We start from the raw sequence: 18,658 nt of genomic DNA, 5'->3' as shown, positions 1-18,658 counted from the left end.
GGCCACCGCCACATTGCAGCTGTTCGGAAGATGGTGCCTCTACGTTTAATGTGGTGCATACGGATTGAAAGAAATGGTCGATGTTTTGAAAATAGGGAACGCACTCCGGATAGTTTTAGGGCCTTTTTCTATCACACTTTGTTGCTTTGGGCTTCTTCTATTGTATTGAATGGAGGGAATTTTAATGACTTTTATGCTACTTTCCGTAGTGTGTAGTTTGTAACTAGGCTTTTTCTTGTATACTTCCTGTATACTTGGGCATTGCCTTTTTACGTGGATTAATAAAACTTCTTACTTATAAAAAAAATATATATATATATATATATATATATATAACACTGGCAAAGAGGAAGAAACAACAGAAAACAATCATAACAATCTTAAGCATGGGTTGCTCTGAAATATAAAAGTGATAGCAAGAGATGATCAGAGATTAAGTGATCGACAGATTTGCTATCTTAAATATACTTAATAGGCCAGCTTTTTGGCCTCCACTCAATTGACCATTTTCTTTAACTTACCCATGGTCTGCTCCCACTAAAAAAAAAAAAAAAAAAAAAAAAAATCATCCCCATTAGTGGACGTGATATGTGATTCACTTGCTAGGTAGCAGCGAAATAGGTTCCCATCTATAATTTAATACTAGTGAAGAAAAATAATATCACAAAGGGTGAACTATTGATGATCTACACTCCTCAACTAAAAAAAGGATAATCCATAAAACTAGAAAATATTGAACAGATATACTACCTGCTGTTTGAACTTTCAATCGTGAAGTTGTTGGCAACTAAATTACTGCATTAGTACAATCCATAAGATCCCAATGTCAGCTTCATCATGAGGAAAATGGCATTCAAGCCCAAAAATACATACTGATGTCAAGAATAGTAAACATACAGTTGTAAATTTTCTTGGCTGACCCAAGAAGGAAGGCTTCCAACTAAATTATTATAAGACAGATCACTGCAAGAATAAGATAACAAGAATGTTAGGTAAATGCATTCCATTAAATTAGTAACAATGCCTATTTCGTTCGAATTAATATAATTGTCTTCTTACTAATAAAAAAAAATTAAATTAGGAACAATGCCATGTTCAGTACGAAAACTAGTCATTAGACTTGTGACATTAATGCTTTAAAATTAATTTTTGCTGCCTGATTGTTGGTAATGAAAAAAAAACAACTGCTATTTTTCCTTAAATTGCAACTCTTTTTCATAAGTTCATTTTTTTTTAAAAGATGATTTGGCTGGGACAAATCCACCGGGACAAATTGTAACTCTTGTTTATGCTAGATAAATTTTTGATATTTCAAATAAGTAATGACAGCAGTTCTAAAAAGGGAAAAGCCCACTGAGTTTCAAGGTTTTAGTTGAAATGAGTCTGCAGCCTCAAATCCATATTTATATTTGTCGTTAGGATATGACCATGCAAATCAATCTAGTGGTCATCAGAGTTCACTCTTTTCTTAAATTGCTTTTGGACATACTGAAATGCCAAAAAGCAAAGAGAAAATATTTAATCATCCAGAGTAATAATTAGATTACTACATGGAGATCAAAAACTTAGATTTATGATCACCCTTTGTACGTGTCTCTTCTCCATTCTGATTGTTATAGCTGACTATATAAGTAGTGGCTACCCATGGCTATTCAAAATGCCGACCTAAGAGAGCATATGTTAATAGGAATAGGAGTCTGTACTACCTCTCAACAATGAATAAAATATAAATTGTTCCTATACATAGATATATATATATATATAAATACACACACACACACACATCAGATGGTTCAGAAAAACCTCATACATTTTTATCAACCAAAAGGGAACCATTTCAATCGTAATGAAAATAATGTTGTGAAATGCAAATAATGTCTTAGGTACTTACATGTTAAGAAGAGACGCTCTCTTTTGTGCTGGCAGGGTGCCATTTAACTGATTATTTCCAAGAAACCTGATAATGAAATCAATAGTACATGCTTTAATACCAAGAGTATGAATGTATAATATGCAGTTAAGCAAATGTAGTATATTACAAGTAAGCAAGCGAACTCAGATTGAAAAGCGAATCTGGAATCTGCCCTGCTATGTTGTTGAAGCTCAAATCCCTAAAAGAAGTAACATAATTTATCGTGAGCAGTCATAAACAAAGTAATTATCACCCAGTTGTGGGACATAAAAAGCTATCTACAAGTAATTAACACACGATCTTTAAGAAACATTAGCCAACAAAATTTAAGCCTGACACACCATCCCAACAAGAACGAATGAGCAACAAACTGTGAAAAATAACATGACAATTATATCAAAATTGGATGAGTATTTAGCTTTTTAACAGGTTGGGCTTGTCCAACCTAATAAATAATGGAGAGGTTCCTGCTTCCATTACTTTGGATCAAATTTAAATGCAACCTAACAGATTACCAGCAACACACGTGCCTTAAGAATTGCCAATCAATGTATATTACTTACAGCTGTGTCAAATTTTGGTATTCTCCTATATTGGATGGAATTGAATCGGAAATGTTATTATTCCTCAGCACTCTGCAACATTTGTAACTATATTGTTATACCATATTCTAGAAAAGCAAAACAAAGAAAGAAAACAAATAAATAAATTAATTGATAGGAAATTCCAAATAACAAGCTTTGGTGTTGCCTTACAAGAGAGTTAGAGACTTCATATCCTTTATAAATGCTAGTGAAGAACTCCCATTAGACAGATCACTTATTAACCTATATCAAACAAGATTATTAGCTTACATGTCTGCAAAGTGCCAGGTAGAAAAAAAAGTACATAAGAGATATAGACACTCACATCTCTTTAAGAGAAGTCAAATTGGAAAACGTTGAGGGTATTGGACCTTTGAAAGAGTTACCTTGAAGCCTCCTACAAAAGCATTTGGTTGTAGCTAATCATAAATTGTGCACAGATGTATCGTGTATGCAGAATATACAAAGCAAACATTGAGTTTTATCAATCATAAACTCATAACAACAGTGTTTCATATTGACTTTGTAGCATAACAAAACCTTGAGCCTCATTGATCATGAATGATCAGAACAGAAACGAAAGGGCTAAGAAGATTGTCTTACAAGGAAGTAAGCTTTGACCAAGAAGCTATGAAATCAGGTATGCTGCCGGTGAGTTCATTGTCTGATGCCCAACTGTGAACAAAAATGTATTTCCTCAAACAATTTTAGTAGATTTTGTTTTATTTATCATGTATATGTATTCTAGTAAGATTTGAAGTAGGAAAAGTAGTAGTCAGCAAGTTCTTACACTGTGTGGAGGTTCTGTAATTTAGCAAATGTGGAGGGAATCTCACCACTAACTCCAGAGCTATCAAAGTAGCTGTCAGAGTAAACAACTTGAGTGAATCTACTGATATTTGATATACAATCCTCAGATTGTGAAATTTCATTATAACGGTTAAGGAATTCAACTATGGAAAGACAGTTGTCAAGTCATCATTAGATCCCCTTCAAGTTGTGCACTCTTTAAGAGAAAAAATATCAAAATCACTCATGGTCGGCTCCTAGAATTAAATATCAAATAAATGCAATTGCAGGTATCAACTCTCTTCAATAGTTGTGTCATCTCTACATCCTTACTGACACTACTAATTTACTCAAGAATGTGAATAAGAAACATCATTTTTACTTTTTGCGCATACAGTCTTGCATATGCAATATCATGAAATATCACTGTCATAAGATTTATTGTCAGAGAGTTCTTATAATCTGGAGCCACACAGTATGGATACTTGCAGAAGCTTTATCAGAACCATTTCTAAAGTCATTGGTGCAGCTATAAGATGCAATCAAATGTTTTGCAGAACTTATACTGAAGATGGAAAGTTGGATTTGTACTTACATTTGCTGTAATTTCACTAAATTCCCAAGCTCAGATGGCAAAGAACCAGAGAAGTTATTCGACCCAAAACCGCTGCAAATTTCACAAGTAAAACAGTAGATAAATAATAAGCCAAAGACTTGATTCCCAAGACTAACATCATCAAGATCAGGTATAGAAGATGCAGAAAGCAACAGAACAGACATAAACTTGAATATGGATTAGTACAAAATTTCCATTTTTGTGTGTACCCTTTGTCAAACCTATTACTTTCTAAAAATAAAGGCATTGAGAAGAAAGGACAGCTCCTTTGGTGTACAAAATGAAAAATTATGATAACTTACAATGATAATAAATCAGAAAGATTCCCAAGCTCCTTTGGAAGCTCCCCTGATAATGCATTAATGCCAAGACTCCTAATTTATTGAAGAGGAGAAAAGGCAAAAGGTTAACCCATATTAGATGCACTATGTAACAGGGTTTTGATAAAAATTGGGATGGGGCTTACAGGTATTGCATGCGAGTTAGATTGCCAATGGATGCAGACAGGTTACCTGTCAAATAATTTTGGCGCAAATCCCTGTCATATATGGAGGAATATTAGTATATTTAGCTGATTAACAACAAAATCTAATGATAGAAAGTGTAAGAGGAATAGAAATATGGTTGTCAGAAAAAAGAACCCAAAAATCGTAGCCTATTGTTTATTATTGTCCCAAGACATTATAAATACATACTCATAAAAAAATAAAAGACATTATAAATACACATGTGCCCTTAATAATAGAAAATATCAAATATGTCAACACTCCCCGCTCAAGCTGAGGCAAAGATATCTCACTTGCTCAACTTGCATGAAGCTGTGTGAAAGACACTACTAGATGTCAATGCACAGCTTTGCTGTCCATATTTGTTTCCATATTTGTTTCTTTATTTATTTCCTTGATTTACTCTTCTGTACAATCAGCATAATATTTAACAGATTGTATAGGGATAGAATTAGCATATACTTATTTCTTTCCATGTATAGAACTCTTGTACAGTTTATATAATAAACCGAGATCACAAGGCCAATTGATTCAGCCATTCAAACAGAATTCTGACTTATTTTGAAATGGTATCAAGAGCCGCTTGAATTTTTATTCTCTCGGTTTGGTGGTCGCCCGTGTGAATTTTTTTCTCTTCTCAGTTTCGTGTGTCGGCGTCTTCTAGATTATTCTCGGTGACCCAACGTGATCTACTTGCTGTTTCGTGTGAAAGCTCTCTTGTTTTTCGGTCTATTGTTTTTGGGTTGGTGTTATCGGCACCGTCTGTTCTAGGTTTGAGTTTTTCGGTGGGCTTCTCGACACGTTTGTTCCTGGTTTGCATAGTTTTTCGGCAGCTTCTATTTCCATCTCGGCAGCGCATCCTTCTGGAGGGCATCTCAACACTTTGTGCCTTCGATTTATCGCAGACGCAACTTGTCCTTTCTAGTCATTTTTCTTTCTCTTGGTAATTTCGGCATTTTTTTGTCTGGTAATTTTTGGCTATTTTGCACTTCTACGTGGGTATCTCTCGGTTTATCTTTGATTTGCTTTGTGTCGGAATTTATTTATTTGTGATGAACTCTGCACCTGTGTGTGTCAAGTTTATAGGCACAAACTACTCTACTTGGGCATTTCAGTTTGAACTTTTCCTCAAGGGAAAGGATCTTTGGGGTCATATTGATGGCACGGATGTTGCCCCAAAATCCACTACTGACAAATCCAAAGATCTTGGGGCTTCTCCTTCATGGGTTGTACTTGATGCTCGGATTATGTCTTGGCTTCTTTGTTGGGTGGAGCCACATATTGTTACCAACTTGCGGGCTTATCGCTCTGCTCAATCCATGTGGAATTACTTGAAAAAGGTTTATCATCAAGCTAATGATGCTCGCCACTTTCAGTTAGAACATGCGATTGCCATATTTCAACATGATAGTATTTCCATCCAAGACTACTACTCGGTATTTTTTACTCTTTGGCATGAATATACTGATTTGGTTACAGCGGATGTTGTTGACGCTTTTTCGACTATTCAGACTCTTCATGAGACTAGTCGGCGTGATCAATTTCTTAAGAAACTACGCCCGGAATTTGAATTTGTTCACTCCTCTCTACTGAATAGATCTCTTGTTCCTTCTCTTGATATTTGTTTTGGTGAGTTACTTCGCGAAGAACGTCTTAGTACTCAAGCTACTCTGGAGCAATCTCATGGCAGTTCCAAGACGTCAACTGTGCTTATGCTGCCCAAGGACGAGGATCACCTATGAATTCTAAAATTTGTAGTGTTTCTGTTGCAAGGAATATGGGCATATTGCTGCCAATTGTCATAAAAAATATTGTTCTTATTGCAAGAAGAAGGGTCACATTATCAAAGAATGTCATATCCGCCCCCAGAATCGTCAAGCCCAAGCATTTCAGACTTCTGTTATTATTCCTTCCGCAACAACTTCTATAGCACATGGCTCTTCCTCAGGTGCTTCCTTTGATCTTGTACCTCCTGCAACAAATTACTGCACACCAGAAATGGTGCAACAGATGCCAATTTCGGCATTATCTGTAATGGGGTTTCAAGGTAAAAGTTCTACTAAACTTTGGTACGTAGACTCGGGGCTTCTAATCACATGACGAATACTCCCACTGCTGTGTCATGTTCGGCCCTATGCTGGTCAATCTGCCATTTAGACTGCCAATGGCAATTCTTTACCAATAGCTACTGTTGGAGATGCCAATGGCAATTCTTGCCCCTCAACTTTCCACGAATCTTATTTCTGTTGGTCAATTAGTTGATAACAATTGTGCTGCTAATTTTTTGGTGAAGGTTGTGTTGTGTAGGACCAGGTAACGGGGGAGCCGATCGCGAAGGGAGCTAAAGTGGGGCACTTTTTTCTACTATTTTTACCTGTTCCAGCACTTTCTCCAGTTTCTTCTATTAAGTTTTTGCTTATAATAATGTTCTTGATTTGAGGTATGGTGTGGCATCGTCGTTTAGGCCATCCCAATCCTCAGATCTTATCTCATGTATTGCACTCTGTTTTCTTGGTAATAAATAACGTTATTCTTTATCTCTTCAGTGGGATTCTTGTAAACTTGGTAAAAACAAAACTCTTCTATTTCCTTTGTATGCTAGTAGAGCTTCTTATTGCTTTAATCTTATCCATAGTGATGTTTGGGGACCTTCCCCGGTTAGTTCACATGAAAAATTTAAATACTATGTGACTTTCATTGATGATCATGGTAGATTCACTTGGGTTTATTTTCTTCGCTCTAAATCCAAGGTTTTTCATACTTTCATCGAGTTTTTAGCGATATTGACAATCAATTTTCTGCGACTATTAAGACATTACGCACATATTCTAGTGGTGAATATTTGTCTACTAAGTTTCAGGCATTCTTAGCTTCTAAATGTATTATTCATCAACGTTCATGTCCCACTACTCCCTAACAGAATGGAGTAGCCGAATGCAAAAATCGTCATCTTCTTGATGTGATACGTACTCTCTTGTTAGAATCCTCTGTTCCATCCATGTTCTGGGTCGAGGCTCTGAAAATTGCTACTCACTTGATTAATCGTTTACCTTCCCAAGTCTTACACATGGAGTCTCCCTATTTCCGCTTGTTTGCTAAACAATCTAGTTATGATAATCTTCGTATCTTTAGTTGTGTATGTTTTGTCCATTTACCTCCTCATGAGCGACATAAATTATTTGCTCAATCTGTTAGATGTGCATTCTTGGGATATAATGTGTCAAAAGGGATTTGTTTGCTATGATCCTACTTTACATCGTACACGCATTTCTAGGAATGTTATTTTTTTTCAATCAACATTTATTTCCTGTGTCCTCTATGCCCTCTTCTTCTGCTATGGTCCTCCCCTCCTTTAAACAGCAGTTCTTAGATTTTTATCAAGTCAGCTCTCGCTTTAAACTAGGTATTGTGTATACGAGACGCTCCCGCCCACAGTCTCTTCCAATGGTTCAACCGATATCTGATCCTACCATGCTCCAAAACCAGTCAATTGCAGCACCTCCAAAGCCCTTGGTACGTCACTCTCCTCGAGTGTCTGTACCTCTAGATAGGTATGAGTTTTCTTCTGGCCACTCTATTTCAACTCTTACTACTGCATTATCCAATTCTAATATTCCCACATGCTACTCACATGCTGTCAAGCATGATTGTTGGCGACAAGCTATGCAAGAAGAAATTGCCGCTCTAGAGGCCAATCGCACCTGGGACATTGCGCCTTGTCCTTCCACCATAGTTCCCCTAGGTTGCAAATGGGTTTACTCCGTCAAGATTCGATCTGATGGGAGTTTGGATCGTTATAAAGCTCTACTTGTTGCACTTGGGAATAATCAGGAATATAGTGTCAATTATGAAGAGACCTTTGCTCTTGTGGCTAAGATGACCACTGTTCGTACGATTGTACCTCTTGTTGCTTCTAATGATTGGCCACTACATCAAATGGATGTCAATAATGTTTTTCTTTACGAGGATCTTAAAGAATGTATTTATATGAAGCCACCCCTGGGATGGTTTCCCTCTCCAACCTCACATGTGTGTAAACTTCGTCACTCTCTTTATGGTCTCAAACAAACTCCGAAGGCCTGGTTCGATAAATTTCGGACCACTTTACTACAATTTTCATTTAAGCAGAGCAAGTACGACACTTCATTGTTTCTTCGGAAATCAGACATGGGTATTATGTTCTTTTGGTTTATGTTAATGATATTGTGATCATTGGTTCCGATTTTGGTTTACTTGTCCAGCTCAAGACTCATCTCTCAGAATCTTTTCATATGAAAGATCTTGGGTCTCTCACATATTTTCTTGATCTTGAGGTGAATCGTAGTCCTACTAGTATTTCACTCAATCAACATAAGTATGCTAGTGACTTGGTGGCTACCGCTGGACTACATGAGGCTACTTCTATCGATACTCCCATGGAATTAAACGTCAAGTTTCGCAAATAGGAGGGTGACTTACTTGATGATCCCAGTTTATACCGAAAGTTGGTAGGTAGCCTTGTCTATCTCACCATTACTAGACTAGACATTTCTTTTGTTGTACAGCAAGTTAGCCAGTTTCTTCTAACCCCTCGTCATCTTCATTTGGTTGCTGTCCGTAGAATCATCCGCTGTGTTCAGAGCACTTCTACACGTGGCTTATTCTTTCCTGCAGGCAATTCTCCTCGTCTTGCTGCTTATAGCGATGCTGATTGGGCTGGTTGTGTTGATACACGTCGCTACATCACTAGTTGGTGCGTGTTCTTAGGTGATGCATTGATCTCCCGGAAGAGTAAGAAGCAAGACAGAGTTTCTAAGTCATCTACAGAATCTGAGTACCAGGCAATATCTCTTGCTTGTTCAGAAATTATTTGGCTTCGAGGTTTGCTTGCTGAGTTAAACTTCTTTGAGACCGATCCTACACCTTTACACACTGATAATACAAATGCTATTCAGATCACGGCCAATCTTGTCTATCATGAGCGCACAAAGCATATTGAAGTCGACTATCACTCTATCCTTGAAACCTTTGAAGCTCGTGTTATCACTCTTCCCCATATTTCCATTGAACTACAAATTGTTCATATCTTCACCAAGGCTCTCACTCGTCATCGACATTGCTTCCTAAGTAGCAAATTGATGCTTGTTGATCAAGCCGCATCAATTTTAGGGGGGCTGTCAGTCCATATTTGTTTCTTTGTTTATTTTCTTGATTTACTATTATGTACAATTAACATAATATTTGACAAATTGTATAGGGATAGAATTAGCATATACTTATTTCTTTCCATGTATAGAACTCTTGTACAGTTTATATAATAAACCGAGATCACAAGGCCAATTGATTCGGCCATTCAAACAGAATTCTGACTTATTTTGACACTAGATACTCAAGTTGTTAAGATTTCTTCAAGTTGTTCTTCTGTCTTTACATTAGATACCAAATAATCTTCCACAAATATAAAATAACCTGAGGTAATCTCCAATCTGTAAATGATCCAGTCCAATCTACATATGGATATGATTCTGTCTTCAATTGATCATTTTTTGTGACTAAGTGAGAATAACAAACTTTTACCAAGTGAAGATTTCATATAGTGACCACTTCCATACGAGGTCCTTCGCCAAGCGCATAAACTGACTCACCGCACTCACCGTCTAGGCAATGTCTGGACGAGTATGATATAGCTGAATTACCTTCCAACCAATCTTTGGTATCTGCCATCATCCATTATATTCCCATCAACTTCTTATAACCTTTTATTTTGTTCTACAGGGTTGTCAACTGCCTTAAAATGGAGCATCCCTGTTTTCTTGAGTAGATCAGAGACAATTTCTCTGGGAGCCAAAAATACCACGTCTCGAATTCAATCTTGCCATCTGAATACACAGAAAATACTTCAGACTTCCAAGTCTTTTATCTCAAAATCACTAGCCAGATCTTTATTTAGCCTTTGAAAAACCTCATCATCATTCCTTGTCAACACTATGTCACACACAAACAGTCATAGCAGTAACCTTGCCCATATGGTTGGTAGCCCACACGAACAGTGTACGATCAGCCTAACCTTGTTTACGACCACATCATTATATTGCTTGCTCAAACCATGCCTTAAGAGACTGTTTGGCCCATATAGGACCTTATTTAGCTTACACATGGCTGACGATAATTGAGGACCAGCGGAAGCTCCTTTATACTTCTTCCTCTAGATCCCAACAAAGGAAATTCTTCACATCAAACTGCTAAAACCTTTCGACACCAATTTAGCCTTCTCTCCACACATCCATCAGCCTTATGCTTTACCATGAATACCCATTTACATCCTACCATTTTTTCCTTTAGGAAATTCACAAGGTTCTGTGTGTTAATTTTGCGAAGAGCTTTCATCGCTTCCTGTTCTGTTTCCCTCCACCTTGGATCCCCTAGGGCATTTTATAAGCATTGGGGGATAAATATAGAAGACAATTTGGAGATAAAAGTGGATACTGATAGGATGGTGAAAGCTTTTGGCATGTAATAAAGTGAAAAAGAGGAAATTGAGTACAAGATCCAACTTCTTATATCGTGAAATGGGAAGATTTACATTATCAAAGACCCAACATGGATCTAGCTTACAAGTAGCACTAGGATTATCTGAATCAGAAGATGATGCACAATAGCAAGGATGAATCCAATCGACTAGGGGGGCCCTACCCCCACCCCACCAAGGGGTTTTGGAAAAAAATATATATTAAAAAGAAAATTTATAATATCTTTTTTCTATATTTTTTCTTTGTTATAAATTAAAAAATAGAATAAAAACAAGAAAAATTAGAATCTTGCAAAGTTCTATACGTGAATATAAATAATAAATTTTGCTAATATATGAATTTTCTTGAATTATGCACTTGTTAATTTGAGTTTAACTTTTCTTTTTACAGATTTTAATTACATTAGCTTTGGACATTTTTTTATTTGATCATGAGGTTAATAGCTTTTATTCATTGAACAAGTATCAGGTTCAAATAATAAAATTTATTTTCTTATATCTGTATTAAAATTCGTGGTTCATCCCTACGTTACAGGGAGCAGAGAATGGTTGTAATCTTGTGGTGTCTGGAGTAAACACTCAATTCCTTCACTCTGACCAGCCACTTACATCCTACTGCTTTTTTTCCCTTTAGGTAATTCAAGAAGGTCCCATGTGTTATTTTTGTGAAGTGCTTTAATCTCTTCCTACATTGCTTCCCTCCACCTTGGACCCCCTAGGCCTTTCATAAACTTTCAGGAATAAATGTAGAAGACAACTTGGAGACAAAAGTGGAATACGATGGTGAAAGATTTTGGTAAGAAGCAAAATTAAAAAGACGACGTTGATTAACTAAATGAGGAGACGAAGGGTGACAGGGTGCAGGGAGAAAGAATAGTCATCCTGTTCTAGGAAAGAAGACAGAGATAATGCTTAGGGTTCATAGATGTCTTCTCTTCACTATTGCTCTCCAATTGAAGAGATGTCTGAGTAAGAAGAAAGTCAGCTTGAGATTCAAAGAAAGTTAATAGTGAAGAGAAATACGGGTGACAGAAAATGAACTGCCAGATACAGATGCAAAAGGAGCCATCAACCATCAACCATCTAGCTTTTTCCTTGCCTGAACAGAGATGGTATGAAAAGAATAAACATAATAAACCAGTCATAAGGTCAGATGCTCCCATATCAAAGGATCATCATAATGAACGAGATTTTTAGTGAGGTTTACATTCAATAACAAAGCCAAATTACCTGAACGAGCAAAAAAAAAGGACGCATTGGTTGATGGCTCTAGTTGAGAGAGAGTTTTTCTACCTGCTCCTTTTTGAGAATTCTAGTGCCAAGACTCAACGTGAGTACAGTTGCCTTAGGTTGAGTGGCACCGCCAAAACAACCTCTACCTCTAGTAGGATGGCCATGATGCCTCAAACAGCTTTCTTGTGCATGCATTGATCAATTAGAATGATCACAAAAACATATCCTTATCATCCCGTGGAGCATCAATAGCCTTTCTTCCTTCACAAATCTAGAAAATCCTTTTCTAGGACCTTCAGATGTGCAATAATGCATATTGTTACTTTGAGGGAGAATGAAGAATGACTCCTCGGTGACTCTCCTCATTCTGAACATAAGCAAACACCTCTTAAAGAGATGAGAGAAGTTCTTTCCCCCAAAACCTTAACTTGATTTACATCATATACAGAGCTCAAACAGGTAAGAAACTCATAAATGTGCCCTTACTCAAATATCTTTGAAATTCTCAGTATCTGCTCGCACACGGCCTAAAAAATCTGATAATGATCCAACCTCCTGTCACAAGGCACAAAGTCTGAGATAGTTGCAACTGACCATTCACCCTGTGCCATGCCATGAGTTTGACGTTTCAACTCATGAACTTGTATAGCATTCCCCTTTCTGGAATAACTTTGGGTAGGAATATCCAAAATCTCATAAGCAATGTTTAAAAACAAGTACCCTTGACTAGTATCTGGTAGCATTGAATGCAACCAAGATGTGATTAGGGAATTTTTTTTCTTCTCATTGGGCTAATCTACTCTTGGTTCCTAAACCTTCCCATTTACCTCTACTTTTAATAAACAACATAGCAAACAAAGACTGAGCAAGATAGTTGAGTCAATCCAATTAGTTGATTTAGATAGTTGAGTCAATCCAATTAGTTGATTTAGTGAGTTGGATTTATGTTTTTTTATATGTAAGAAAATTTATTAATCCACATAGTTGGGCATAACCTAAGTACACAGGAAGTATACAAGAGAAAGACACCTAATTACAAACTAAAGCTGGAAAAACAACATAAAAGTCATTAAGACTAGTCCTATCCAATACAATAACCGAGTCCCAAAGCAATAACGTATTAAAGCAAAAACCTCTAATCCCTCCCACCGAACATTCTCTATTGTCGAAACAGCGAAACAGCGCCCATTCCTCTCATTCCAAATACGCCACATAAGACATAGATGCACCATCTTCCAAACAGCCGCAATTTGTTGATTGGCTTGAATACCTCTCTAACAAGCCAAAGGATTCACTACCCTCTTAGGCATCACCCAAGCAATGCCAAGGCTAACAAAAACCTCATCCCACAAAGCCTTAGCCACATCACAATGGAGAAGAAGGTGATCTGCTGATTCTCCACACCTTTTGCAAATAAAGCACCAATCCATTACAACAATACCGTGCTTTCTCAACTTATCAATAGTAAGAATTTTCCCATGACAAGCCAACCAACCAAAAAAAAGCCACCTTGAGAGGCACTCTGCTTCTCCAAATATTTTTCCAAGAAAAATCAGTAGGAGAATGAATCGCCATGACCTTGTACATAGATCTAACCAAAAAATTCTTATTTCCAGGATGGATCCAAAGCAATCTATCATCCCCTCCTGACTTTATGTCTAGAGCATATAACAAGCTGTCAAAATCAGTGATGTTCCCCACCTCCCAATCCTGGACAGCTCTAATAAGCCTCACTGACCACTGGATAAAATCAGTAGAATTATCCATATAATAAGCCACGAAAGCACCTTTATCCAAGGCAATCCTGAAAAGAGAATGGAAGACATTCTTCAGAACATCATCTCCACACCATAAATCATGCCAAAATCTAATCCGGGTAGCCCTACCCACCTCAAATCTGAAATTTCTGGAGAAAACCCCCAATCCGTTTTGAATGAATTTCCACACTCCCACACCATACACACCTCTTACTTCATTTGAGCACCAACCTCCCAAATACTCCCATATTTGGCATCAACAACAGTCCTCCAAAGGGCATTTCCTTCTTGATGGTGCGGCCAAAACCATTTCCTTAAAAGTGCCGCATTAAAAGTTCTCAACTTTCTAACCCCCAAACCTCCATAAGATAAAGGAGTACAATCTTGTACCACTTAAGCAAGTGGAATTTTTTCTCATCCTCCAAACCTCCCCACAGAAAAGCACGAAAGATCTTTTCCATTCTACTAGCCACTCCTGTAGGCAAAGGAAATAAAGATAGGAAATAAGTTGGGAGGTTAGATAAAGTACTCTTGATAAGAGTGATTCTTTCCCTTTTAGACAAATAAATCCTTTTCCAACCAGCCAATCCACATTCAATCTTTTCAATAACCCCGTCCCACATTGCCTTGGATTAATGCGGTGCCACCAAGGGAAGACCAAGATACTTCATTGGCAAAGTATATACCTTACAACCCAAAATGTCAACCAAATCATCTAAATTATTGATCAAACCAACAAGGACCATTTCAAACTTTGACCAATTCACCTTTAAGCTGGAAACAGCTTCAAAACATAGAAAAAGTGCCTGTAACGAATGAATCTGGTCAGGGTTTGGCTCACAAAGGATCAAAGTGTCATCAGTGAAGAGTAGATGAGAGACATTAATGCTGCCATACGAAGAGCCACCCACCGAAAAGCCCGAGATAAAACCCCTATCCACCGATGCCTTCAACATTCTGCTCAAAACATCCATTACTAAAACAAAGAGGAAAGGGGACAAAAGGTCCCCTTGCCTCAATCCCCAGGATCTATTAAAAAAACCCGTGGGGGTGCCATTAACCAAAACCAAAAATCTAATAGTAGAGATGTAATGCTTCATCCACTTGTACCATCTCTCCCCAAAACCATACCTATCAAGAATGTAAACCAAAAAATCCTAGTTAACATGGTCAAAAGCCTTCTTCATGTCAAGTTTACAAAGAATGTCAAGTTTAGAAATTATTGTTTGCTTTTGTCTTGGATACCACAGTAAACAACCTCTCATTTAAGGAGGCATGACACCGTTTTTGTGATTGAGGCTGAACAACATGTCGCTTTTGCCTGTACTGGACGACATCCCTATTGCTTCATCTGAATGACCTGCCATTTTGTCTAACACTAAGCTGTGTCGTTGGACTAGCTATAGTGCCACCATTCCTAGTCAATGGAAAACGCCAATCTCACCACAAGACAACTTTAACCATCGATGACTTCAAAAAAATGTGAAACCACATAGTCGAACTACATACATGGAAAAACAAAGAAAATATGAACTAGCTTCACCATTCATGTATTGACTTGCATCCACAATTCTTTAAATCCATCACCAACAGCCATAAGGATGCAACACCAAGTCGTTTCCAAGTAGAAAAATAGCTCCCTCAGCTCAAGCCAACATTAGCATACATGCTACTGCCATCAGCATCAATACAATGCAGTTGTTCACCGTATAAGCCAGATGTGTTATTTGAATTGTGCTCTAATACCAAGTCGAGGGTAACAGTCTTTAAGGGAAATGGATCATTGAGGAAAACTAGTGAATCACGTAGAGATAAATCTCAATTGGTTGATATTATATGCATCACAATTTCAAGGTCTAAGTTTGATCCTAGCTTACATGATAAAGGTAACTATTATTGATGTAAAGTGAATAATCATGGAGAGAAGAAACCATACAGATTGATAAGGTAAGTTAAGGTCCATAGTTGTTCTGGGATTACGCCGACAACATCCAAGGCATACACTTTCCTGCAAAGAAGATTCAAAAGAACAACCAATTATGAAAGGAAAGATTGATATATTCAATATCTTCAAGATATATTGAAGTTCAGGTTTGGTACAATTACATAAACCATATTTTGGTCCCCATAATTCCATTGAACTTTTTAAAGAATGTCTAGAGCCAAAAAGTGGATTATTATAAGAATTATGCTTCAGCTTGTATTGAAATTACTTACATTCAGTGTGGTTTTTTCAGAGCAAAAATTGAAAAGCTTAATGTAATGTGGCAGGTTTATGGCTGCTCAAGAAGATAAGTAAATAATATCACTCAGGTTCTCCACAAAAGCCATATTAAAATATAATGGTGAGACTTGACCCGATTACCTTTGCAAGGATTTTATTTCTATGTTTATGCTAAAAAGGCATCTCAATTTCTACATGCATCCACCAATGGCGTTAAATTCAAAGTTCAGTGTACAATAACAGATTTCCAACTAGTGTTACCAATCATGCAGCAACCATCCCTCAGGATAACAACACAATACATTTGCATTTCAGAGCTCTACACAGCACATGACCACCTCCATATTGATAGCATTCTACAATAGCCTCAGGAAATCATACAAACAAGAATAAAAATGCATTGATGGGAAAAACACACTCTATGCATTGAAGAATTTCTATAAAACATCAAAAACTACAGATTTAGCTACATTGATTCTCATATTCCTGCCTTCCCAAGTTGTGTACAGAAAAGTAGCAAACAGTAGTTTCGCAGTAAAAAAGAGTTGAGATTTTCCTCTGACATGGGTGGACAACCAATGATGGTCTCCAACCCATTCGTTTGGACAGGCAGCATCTCACATTTATCATTAAGAAGTGACCCAATTCATGCGAAGAATGAACTGTTAGAAAAGAAGTGATTCACGTTTTCCTCTGCTTCGTTGCATAGCTTTCAGGTGCTATGTTGAATATATCCAACATTTATAGCTTTCTAGAGTGTTCAGCATCCCATGGAAAACAATCCAAAGGATCATGGCATGCCGATTGCCGGGGAATGAAGCCATTGAACTATATAATTTCATTCTGCAGTTAGCCCTTGGATTCTGCTTGCATTATAGGCACTCTTCAGCGTGAAATTGCATTTGAAGCCTCTGTCAAGACTATCCTATTTGTCTACACCTGTTGGGGAGGAGCATAGCAGGAGTGTTTGCCACTAATTCCCCCATTCAGGGAATGAAGGCTGATTCGAGTTTTTGCTCATAACTATCTTCAGCCTAATGTTATTTTGATAGGTGGATTTCAGCCTTAATGTTATTATTTGACCTAGTGACTTCTATGCGCTCCCCTACTGAACTTCAGCACCTAGAACATTTGGATGCCAGTCATCAAACCATAAAAATGTATCCCATCAACTTCCCTCTATATGCTCGACATGCTTGATTCAGCTTCAGGCTAGGTCCGTGCTTGATCATTACAACAACATTCAAGTTTCCAACCTTTCAATCACCATATCACCTTCAACAAAGGACAGGCATACACTAGCCCATGCTACCCTCACTCCACCTTGACGTAAGTCACTGACTTTCAAAAGAAACGATCTCAAATCTTTCAGGCTGTGTTTAGATGTTGAACTGAGTTGAGTTGAGTTGAGTTGAGATGATAAAATATTGTTAGAATATTATTTTTTTAATGCTATTATTACTTTGGGATTTGAAGAAGTTGAATTGTTTATTATATTTTGTATTGGAATTTGAAAAAATTGTAATGATGAGTTGAGATAAGTTGAGATGGATTTAGAAACCAAATGAAGCCTCAATCTGCTTGATGACAGTTTTAGGTAGAATAAAATAGGATGACCAGAATGGTTATACAGTAATAAGATTGATTTTATCAATTGTAGATGAACAGAAAAAGACATGGGCTGGCTAGCCCATCTTCTTGCATTTGCCAATATCTTTTCAACCAAAATACTGCAATCAGATTCCTTCAAACTAGAAAAGATTAGGGGAACTTCTAACTACCGGAATGGTAAGGAGATCTCTGTGTAGCCTAGTATAATGATGGGTTTTGACTTCCCTCTATACTCCACAAGGGAAGAGGTTGCTCCAGTCAGGGTTAGGGAACAACCTCAACAACTCATAGAATTGGTTGAGACATCAAGGGAGGTGAAATTGGATTCAATTCTAAAAACCATTATATAATCAACAAAGCATTGGCGGGTAACTTTCTCCTCTTAAATCTCTGATGGAACTTGAACCTCTTTGTCAGAATACATGGAACTAGCAGATAGAGGTTAGGGGGACCAACTCCAGCAAGCGTTGTCATTAAATGCACTTTCAGTGGCACACGATGAATATTTGTCTTGATGGTAGTTTGAAATAATTCCAGGGCAAGCAAAAAATAATACTCCCTATCCTTCTTCCATTTATAAAGGTGGTTTGTTGGTTAAACCACTAGGTGAGGAATAGCTACCTAAGACGACTTGTCAGGTGATTACAAATTGTTAGCAGTTGGTGATAAATACTGGTACATTGATCCTACACTAGAATATTTTCTGATTTACCCACATAATTATGTTTTTCCATGTTCGTGTTTATTCTCTCTTAGTACAAGATTTTCTCATTTAAGTTCTGAATCTGCTACAATTATATAAATAACAGAGGCAATAAAATCAGAAATTACATGCTTTGGGGTTCCATTCCTCATAGCATTCTCAATCATTCAATGTGGTATCAAAGCATCTTCGATCCTAACGAGGTCTCATATTGA

At 37.3% G+C, this 18,658-nt stretch overlaps 1 protein-coding gene and 1 long non-coding RNA gene across 5 annotated transcripts in view; one reads left to right on the top strand and one right to left on the bottom strand.

Annotated features, from left to right (window-relative positions):
• The window catches only part of LOC121234305 (probable LRR receptor-like serine/threonine-protein kinase At1g56140), a 55,007-nt gene that overhangs the window by 23,068 nt on the left and 13,281 nt on the right, over positions 1–18,658 (bottom strand). For 2 of the 4 annotated variants that reach the window (XM_041130201.1, XM_041130200.1), the window contains exons 3-15: positions 15,842–15,913; positions 4,414–4,439; positions 4,204–4,275; positions 3,881–3,952; positions 3,287–3,358; positions 3,100–3,171; positions 2,822–2,893; positions 2,668–2,739; positions 2,476–2,547; positions 2,040–2,111; positions 1,892–1,957; positions 898–963; positions 751–795 (exon numbers count right to left, since the gene is read on the bottom strand). In XM_041130201.1, coding sequence (XP_040986135.1) covers positions 751–795; positions 898–963; positions 1,892–1,957; positions 2,040–2,111; positions 2,476–2,547; positions 2,668–2,739; positions 2,822–2,893; positions 3,100–3,171; positions 3,287–3,358; positions 3,881–3,952; positions 4,204–4,275; positions 4,414–4,439; positions 15,842–15,868 — 806 coding nt within the window. In that variant the 5' untranslated portion in view covers positions 15,869–15,913. Of the gene's footprint in view, positions 1–750; positions 796–897; positions 964–1,891; positions 1,958–2,039; positions 2,112–2,475; positions 2,548–2,667; positions 2,740–2,821; positions 2,894–3,099; positions 3,172–3,286; positions 3,359–3,880; positions 3,953–4,203; positions 4,276–4,367; positions 4,440–15,841; positions 15,914–18,658 lie in introns of those variants that run through there. The other 2 variants (XM_041130199.1, XM_041130202.1) reach the window with 2 other exon arrangements.
• LOC121234307 lies at positions 5,198–6,915 on the top strand. Its single transcript, XR_005934364.1, has 3 exons — positions 5,198–5,817; positions 6,238–6,454; positions 6,715–6,915. It is a non-coding gene; the product is annotated as an uncharacterized LOC121234307 (long non-coding RNA).

Source organism: Juglans microcarpa x Juglans regia, chromosome 6D (genome assembly GCF_004785595.1).
Source record: "Juglans microcarpa x Juglans regia isolate MS1-56 chromosome 6D, Jm3101_v1.0, whole genome shotgun sequence".
In the NCBI taxonomy this organism is placed as follows: Eukaryota; Viridiplantae; Streptophyta; class Magnoliopsida; order Fagales; family Juglandaceae; genus Juglans; species Juglans microcarpa x Juglans regia.
This window is presented reverse-complemented; position numbering and strand designations above follow the sequence as displayed.